This window comes from Lactuca serriola, chromosome 4, assembly GCF_051521515.1.
Source record: "Lactuca serriola cultivar US96UC23 chromosome 4, Lser_US96UC23_V15, whole genome shotgun sequence".
Classification (NCBI taxonomy): Eukaryota; Viridiplantae; Streptophyta; class Magnoliopsida; order Asterales; family Asteraceae; genus Lactuca; species Lactuca serriola.
This window is the reverse complement of record NC_136411.1, coordinates 262,622,320-262,631,563: the sequence shown is the minus strand read 5'-3', so window position 1 is coordinate 262,631,563 and position 9,244 is coordinate 262,622,320. Positions and strand designations below refer to the sequence as shown.

The window sequence follows — 9,244 nt, the reverse complement described above, 5'->3', positions numbered from 1 at the left end:
CGTTTTGTTCAGGTGTATGAGGCGGGGTGGTATAGTGGGAAATTCCATGTTGTTGTAGAAAGGGTAAGAGACCAATGTATTCACCGCCATTGTCACTAAACAGAGAAACGATGGGAGTTTGAAAGAACTTTTCGACAAGGACTTTAAACTGAGGAAATATGACAGCAACATCACTTTTGTGAGCGATGGGATACAGCCATGTATACTTGGTGAAATAATCGACAAAGAGAACATAGTATGTATATTTGTCAATAGATTTTTGAACCGGTCCCCAAACATCAGAGTAAATCAATTCAAGTGGTTTTGTAGTGACAAAGGAGTTTTGGCCAAAAGGTAACTTGTGACTTTTATTAATAGAAAATGATGAACAATGAGTATCAGACTCAGACTTGACCCTAAAACCTAGCTTTGACACTATTTGTTGAAACACTTGACGAGACGGATGACCAAACTTGTGGTGAAGTAGTAGTGGAGAGTGTTTGAGTGTGGAATGAAGGACTCGATTTGTAGGTGACTTGGTGAGATAAACTCCTTCAGCTCTCTCTCCCCGCATGAGACGCGCCCCCGTGAACAGATCCTTCACAAAAAAATGAGATGGAAAAAATTCCACCGAAACAAGATTAGTATCACAAAGTTCACCGACTGATACAAGATTTTTATGTAATTTAGGAACATGTAACACATTGGACAGTATTAATTTTTTTTGTGGTGTGGGAATAAAAGCTTTGCCAGTGTGTGTTATAGGGAGATTGGTACCATCACCAAGGACAATTTCGTCCGGACCACCATAGTCAGAAACCTGATGAAGTGAACTGCGATCGGACGCCACATGGTTGGATGCTCCTGTGTCAAAAAGCCATTGGGTAGAGGCTGGAGCCGAGGTTGTGACATGAGCTGTGGGATTTTGAGTTTTCGTGGCATCAATGTGGATGTTGTTCTCATTGAGAAAACGTGCTAGCTTGCGGCATTCTTTGGTGAGATGGCCCGGAATGTTGCAGTATTGGCAAAACTGATTGTTTCGGTTTGTGGGCATGCTATTGTTGGAGTTGTTTGTGTTTTGGTTCCACTGGGATTGATTGCCACGAGACTGATAGGAAGATGAAGATCTATTGCTTCGGTTGTAGTTTTGATTGTTGTTTGATCTGTGTTGGTAGCCTTGGTTTCGTGAGGTGTAGTTGACTGTGGTTGGGACTGTGTCGAGAGAGGCTGATGTCTCCTTTAGGCTTCTTTCGAAATCCGTGAGTTTGTCAAAGATTTCTGAATATGATAAGGTTGTACCAGAAACTCTAAGGGCTGCAGTGATAGCATTGTATTCATCTCCTAGTTGAGTTAGGATGTGGATCATAAGATTCTCTTCTGAGATGGGACTTTGGGCAAGAGCAAGGTTGTCAGCAATTGCCCTCATATCCTGTAAATATTCAGTGATGGAACGAGACCCTCTAGGATTCTTAACTAGTTTGGTTTTAAGTGAGATGATACGTGACCTGGAAGTAGACGCATAGCTGGATTGTAGTCTTGTCCAAGCTTCCTTGGCGGTGTTGGCGGAAGAGATTAGGGGCTGGATTGCATCCGAGCAGCTGCCTAGCATTGCACTGAGAATCATCTGATCTCGGCAGAACCATGACCGGTATTCAGGATTTGTGCTGGTTTTTCCTTCTTCGTTAGTAAGTGTCGTCGAAGGAGGTCCCGAGGTGATGTGACCGTCGTATTCAAGGCTGATGAGGGTGGATTCCACCTGCTTCTTCCATACAGGATAGTTGTTAGGGTTGAGCTTAATTGTGAAATGTGTGGCCGCCGTAACTTGAATGTTGGCTTTTGTAGACATTGCTTGATTTAGGTCGCCGATTGGATTTGGATAGATACTCGTTGGAGCCTAATGGAGCTCTGATACCATATAATCAAAAGCTTTGTATTTGAATTAATGAATATAGTGTACAACAGAGAGGCGATTTATAGCCAAAGATTACAACCTAACGGAGATAATAAAGGAGCTTATACAGAAGATAAACATGCTAGACTTGACTAAATAATATTGACTTATGTATCACGTGATAATATATTTGGGAAATATATTATCGATTAATAGAACTGAGCCAAGCCTAAAACAATTAACCGGACCTCTTGCATACCTCTTTTAGTTATGGTTTTCCCATATTTTTGGAAAAGCAAGAGCAAGTGATTGTTGCTATTGAGCAAATGATACAATAACCCAAAATCTAGCAACAACTTAGTGGGGTGCTTAATTTTCTTAAGCAACGTTCAACATTAAAGCCTTATTTCATCCTTGGAACCTCTTGCCAAATTTTACAATTTATAGTAAGTCGCATCATAAGAGTCAACCAACTAGTCAAATCGGACCAAAAAAGACAAACCGATCCTAATGCTCGAAATTACAAGACCAAAAATTACATACAAAATTACAAGAAACTATAAAATATACATACAAGACCAAAAATGGAAAAAAAAAATACAATAATTATTGTAATTAAAAAAAATAGACCAACAAAGTCAATCCGATCGCTCCCACCCAAAATAAATGCATTAATTTCTACTTGTGATTGTCCAAAAATGTACGCAACTATTCCTTTTCCAATCCAAACACCTATTTGCTCATTATTAATCACTATAATGACAACAATTTGTATTCCTAAAAGAAATGTAGCTTTATCTTTTTCTATCCAAAATCATATTTGCTCGTTCATTAGTAATCACTACAAATTATGGACAGTATTGATTATAATCATAAATACAACAATTCCGAATACCCTAAAGTAAGGTTAAATGCTTGTTCATACAGCAAAGTGTGTATTAGACGAAATATGCAACCAAATATTACCAAAAGATTCAACATTGTTACCAGGAATCGGTTACCTCATGACATAAAACTGGTTAAATATGGGAAAACCATTTGGTGGTTTAGTTGTACTTCATAAGTTCAGGACAAAAGACAATCAACAAGCTGGGGCGGAACCCGATCAATATAAATAGGGGGGCCAAAACATAGACATGTCCGTATTTTTTTTTTCTGGATGAAGTCATACTCTAATCAATGTAATTTCCTATATAATTAATAGTTCATTATAAAAAAAAAAATAGCTGCTTTCATGAATGATATCCAAATGGCAAACTAATACATTTCTAGTTTATATAACTTCATATTATAATAAAAATATTAATATAAATATAAAAAAACATTAAGTTACAATTAAATAAAATATTACTTATGTGGTAGAGGTTTATATTGAAAAACTAATTAAAATAAACATAAAAGACTATGCTAATCAACACTAAGGATTTACAACATTTAAAAGAAAACAGAAATAGTACACTAGAAGACTAGGAGAAAGAATTAAAAATTAGTTCAAGTATTATTGTGATGTTGTCAAGTTTTCCAAAGGCTATCCTCAAATACAATTAAATAATAAATTAAAAGTAATACTAGTGGGCAAAACCAAAAAGAAGAAAAATGAACAAAAGCAAACTCAAAAGTCAAAAAACATTACCTTCATTACAGTTATCCCCATGGTTGCAAAATAGAACCATAAGGAGATGGCGATTGTGGAGGCTGTAAGTGTGTGAGCGGTAAGCAAGATCCATGAAGACGAACGACAGAGTGAGAGCAAAGATTGAGGATATGTGATCGACCAGATCCCATTTGAAGCAATGATTATACGGAATAGCGAGTTACCCGGTTATTGGATGCATTATCTTTTTTCCTCCTGTTTGATTTATGTATGTTTATATTCTTATAATTATGGAATCGATTCTTAAATCTTAAATTGGTATCTGTTTTGAAAATCCAGGGATGCCAATACAGTAATTATCTTTAAGTAACAAATTAATTTATAAAAAATTCAATATTACAAGGCTAAAAACCAGGGGGGCATGCCCCTCTGGCCCCTTAAGGGATCCGCCACTGTCAACAAGCTCCAAAAACATACACATAATAGCATACCAACCCAACCTAATCCACTAATGGGGTCCAATTTTCATAAACAAGGATATGTTATTGATTAGAAGCAGAAAAAAATATGCCAATTATTGTTAATAACAACTAGTGTGTGGGAGATTGATTTGCAGAATCAACTTTATCATTGTTTAACTATCATAACAAGGACAAGAATACCATGAATAATAACACCTAATCTCTACTGCCATTCAAAATCTAAGATCACAATTGTTACACGGTAATTAGGTTGCAACAGTTTCTTAAACTATTTGTTACTGCTAGATCATGGATATAGAATCAGATACTCAATTTCCCTGTTTAAATTCTAAAGTTGGCTACAAAGGTTTCAAATTTGTTTGTTATTTCACTTTTATTTAAATTGTTAGATTCAGAACAGATCTAGCAATTATAAACGTACAAATTCAGTAAACTAAAATCATCTGATTGTGATTTCTCAAAGCTCAGTTTAAACGTAAATGAAACAAAACTCGACTACGAAAACCGTTTTCCTTTCTTCATTTCTCTTAATGTTCTTCATAATCGATTTTACTCGCTGGAGAGGTAGAGAGAAACCCTTAATGACAAATGACTGTATGAGAAGCGATCCACAAGCAACGTAATTTCTAAGCTTGCTGGAATGGAATTCAGGAGCATAGAGAGGTCGTGTACGTGTGTCGTGTGCTTGTGTTCTCACATGTTGACTTTTTTAAGTCAAACACCAATAAGTTTCTCAAGCATGATAGTAGTAGTTACCATGAAGGCCGTTGAATTTGACTAAAAAGACAAAGAGACCCTTTTTAGGTTTTCTTTTGCTAATCAGTCCGGGAGTATTTTTAATATTTAATACCACTCCCTTCCCATTAAAATAAATGATTCATTTGACTTTATATGACTTTATCTATAGGTTTATTTAAAAATAAATGACTAGTAGTCAAATATTTAAGGTGAAAATATAAAAGAATTTTATAAATAAAAAATAATTCAACCAATATTTTATGATGGTTACAAAGACATAGTAAATATGAAGACTCGTTTTTAAACACAATGTTTTAAATTTTTTAATAACATTTGTTTAGTATATTAACAAATTCACTCATTGATAATTTGATACCCAGGGGCGGACGCATGATTTCATAGTAGGGGTTGCACGGGAAGATTAGGGGTTGCACAATAGTAGAAAAAATAAAATTTTTTAAAGTTTTCGAAAATTTTTCCACTGTGGCCGGAAAATTTAGGGGTTGCCGGTGCCACCCCGGAACCCCCCTAAATCCGCCACTGTTGATACCAACATCATCAGCAAGATCCAGACTTTCAACATATTCCATCATGGAAAAAATCATGGACGACTCGTCAGCAAATGAGGTATACATATGCATCCGCTAAAGTTTTTTTTAATCATATTGGACCTTTAGATCCCGGACTCAATTCTTTTTACATCTCCATTGATCTAGAAATATCTTGATATGTATGCATGGTGTTCTTTGTGTAATGGTTGTCGATTTGTATGAAGTTTGTGGATCATGTTTAAGCTCCTCCTGTTGAAAAAGTGATGTCTATTTAAACATATATAAAGTGTATAGGTCACATATGTGTATTTGTTTTAATGTCTTAGCAACATTAACAATGTGTTTGTTATGTCACATGATATTGATGGCGCAAAATTTAAAAACGGTATTAATGTAATGCAAATCATATCATATCTCTTTACATATATTTCTAAAGCTCTAAATACTTTATGTATAGCAAATTAGCAATAGTAAAACTTGAAATGGCTTCATTGACCATGTTTACGTAGTATAATTTGGATATTTTTCAATCTCTTTGAAGCAATATACTTTCATCGCATATTAAAGTTTGATCATTAGATAAATATGCTAATGTTTATAACTAGAAGGACTGAAATTGAAATTGTATAAAAGATGAAGGGACTTAACAACTGAAAACTGAAATGATTTTGTTTTCTATATGGGGGATCCAAATTGAAACAGGAAAAGGCGACATTTTCTTTGGGGTAAAGAGAAAGAGAAAGAGAAAGAGATGGGTTGCTTCGGTTGCTTCGATGGAGGGTTAGCGAGAGAGGAAAGATTGGAGGAAGAACGCAGGGCTTCTGAAGAAGCTCGAGCTAAAGCTGCTGAAGCTGCCGAGAAAAGGTAATTCTCTTTCGTTTAATTTCAACCCGTTTATTCCTTCTTCAGAATCTGTGATCGTTCTTTGTTAGAACATACCTTCGTTTTTCTTAGCTCTTTTGATTTGATTGTTTTCAATTTCAGTCAATTGTGCTTGTTTTTAGCTCTAGGATTGTTTTTGTAGTTTGATGTAGGATCAATGGTTACTTTGACGTTCGCGATAAAGGAGACAACTTTTAAGTTAACTCGATTGAATGTTTTCTAAAATTCGACATCAAGTTCTTTCTAAATGCTAACTTCCTAAAAAATATATTTCAGTTCACTGTTTCCATCTCTAAATTGAACTCCAGGATCAGTCCATTCTAATTTTGAGTGTCTATAATAATCAAAAGGGCATCTCCAATTTTTCTAATCAGAGGAACTACGGAATAGGGATAGAGTTTGCAAATATCTTGGTATTCTATACATGTTTGCAGGCGACTGTATGAATTCCATTACAAAGTTTACATTGTCATAAGGTTATAAAACAATAGTACTTCCATTTTTGCAAATTTTGTGACTTTTGAGTGCCAAATATGTTTATTTTGTTGCTTTTTAATTTGGAAACTCCTACCCTTCTTTTATCTCAAATGTCAAAATGCTTCTTTTGTTAGAAAGATTGGAGCATCTCAATGATGATATTTTCATGACTGAATTTTTAGGCAAGAACAATTTGCACAATCAGCTGCAGGTAGAGCTGCACGAGCTCAGATGCAAGCAGCTGCAAAACAGGCTTCAAACCCTAACAAAGGCGAACCAACTCTCAAGGTATATTTTACATATAAGAAGGGCATTATCGTCTTTTTGCGTAATTTTTATCTTATTGACTTCGGTTCTGATCATATAAATTATTTTGTGGGTGCAGTGGCAGATGGGATAACCATAGCTTTTGTAAACATAACGTTCGCCACCACATGTATTTGTAAGTCACCTTTTTGCTTCTGTTTATCTGGCATATGCCACGTATATAAAAAAATGCTGATGTGGCAAACAGTATTAATAAAAAAAAAAAAGCTTAGGTGGCACGGCATAGGACTAGACATTGTCTAAAACTTAATGGCATATGTTAATAATTGGAACTCATTGATTTTTTTATGTGGATAAATTGTTTGTAGGATCGTAATAAAGAAGTGGAAAGATGGAATCAGTGAAGAGAAGCTGTTTATTGTGAAAGTTATCTCTTGAAATAATTATGTGCAAAAAAGATAGAAGATATTGTTTGTGTAAAGTTTGTTTTCTATAACTTGTGCTTCGATTTAATTATGTACAGTGTAATAAACTTCACCAGTGCAGTTGTCCTTTTGTACTCAAATTACCATATCCTAAAAGAAAATTGACATAATTGTTTAATGACAAATATACCTCCTCCTTAAATTGCTTGTTTTAATACTAATCACTTATAAATGATAATAAATATTTTCGTTTGTAAGTGTTGTTGGGACTTTGTTAATAAGAAACACGTAGGAGGAAAAACAACACATTTATTCCCTTAAAAAGGATTTTTCCACTAGAGTTATCAAATGTGTCTTCCTGATTTTGCTTTTGCGTGTTGCCTTTTTCAATTTATTTTTGGGTTTTTTTTTTGTTGGTTTTTAAATTTTTTGGTTTTTCCATTTCGAGTTTTTCCATTAAAAAATATATGATTAACACCAAAATTATATATTAAGATTTACTAAAAATGATACACTTAATTAATTTAATTAAAAAAATGAGTAATATATGATCAACAAATGTGTAACTAACACAATAAATGATATCTATAAAAACTTTGGCTTGTGGTCTCTGAGACCGATCTTGGGTCTGTTTCAAAATAGTCAGATATTTTTGGGACCAGTCTTGGAACTGTCTTATTTTTTGGATCTGGTTTTGTTTAGGCCGATTTATTCTTGGTCTTTCTTTGAGACTAGTCTTTTCATGCATCTAGTGATTTAGGAAGATCGGTACTAGTTTGTTGGATGACTTGAAAGGATTTGATGGAAGAATGTATATCACAATGCACTTATTTAAATAGGGAAGATTTTCTATGCACTTATGACGAGACCATTTTACAAGAATTTATTGTCGACTATGCAATTGATTATCGGGTGAGTACCTACCAAATATATATGTTCCTATTAACAAATGACGAATTATATGAAATGAAGAATAATTGTTTACGAATTTGTTTGCTATGTGAAATATAATATATCACTAGGTGCGTATTCATGAAATTATATTTTATAGGATTACATTTTGAAGACTAAATGAATATGTTGTTTTACAAATGGCATTTTCCCTGTGAATTTTTGCATTCATGCTAGGTTGGGAATGATTTGAGTTTGTTCAACATGAAAATCTACGGTAAATGACTATATAGATGATTGTGACAAAAAGTGTAAAACGACTTAGTGATGATATTGGAGACATTACCTCACTTGCATGCAAGACTACCTACCTTGTATATTGATTCTGTTAGTGAGTACATTATCTTAGATATGACTTAGAAATCCCTTCCAATAATTGGTAGTTGGGCCACCTTTGTTTGAATATTCTCCCATGATGATGACTTTAGATGATTTTCGCTTTATGAATTTATGAATTATGATGTTGGACATATGAGCTTGACTTGGGGAGCGTTAACATATTGCAATGCATCTACTCAATTTATTACTACAATGACGATATTTTGATTATGACTTTAATATCGATATTTAGTTAAGACTATAATACAAAATTTTTATTATGATTATACTAATGATATTTTGATTATGACTCTAATCATGATATTTTTATTATTATTAAATGATGGATAATGACTTATGATTTTTTTTTTCTTTTGAAATGGCTTATGGTTTTCGAATGGCTAAATCTTTAAGTGTTTTCGATAAGTTAAACACTATCCAAATTGTTGATAATTAACATTTATCAAAAGGAACGTTTCAATTCCATTGACTTTAAAGGTGTGAAATCCTGGTAATCATCATTAGGTAGTTTCAATGCCTAAACTACGTACTTTTACATGTATTCAGGTTTATAATTGAAAAGGAAGAAATAAAGGACGATTTTGTTTTAGAAAACTACTGATGATGTAATGGATAGTTGAAGTGATGTAATGATGTCGTTATTGTTTGACTCTCTTAATTTTGATGTT

At 33.8% G+C, this 9,244-nt stretch overlaps 1 protein-coding gene across 1 annotated transcript; it reads left to right on the top strand.

Moving 5' to 3' along the window:
• The first annotated feature begins 5,927 nt into the window (after positions 1 to 5,927).
• LOC145100597 (uncharacterized) lies at positions 5,928 to 7,488 on the top strand. Its single transcript, XM_079037802.1, has 4 exons — positions 5,928 to 6,099; positions 6,777 to 6,882; positions 6,980 to 7,036; positions 7,230 to 7,488. The coding sequence occupies exons 1-3, from the start codon at positions 5,987 to 5,989 to the stop codon at positions 6,992 to 6,994; spliced, it is 234 nt and encodes a 77-aa protein (XP_078893928.1). The 5' UTR covers positions 5,928 to 5,986; the 3' UTR covers positions 6,995 to 7,036; positions 7,230 to 7,488.
• The last annotated feature ends 1,756 nt before the right edge of the window (positions 7,489 to 9,244 follow it).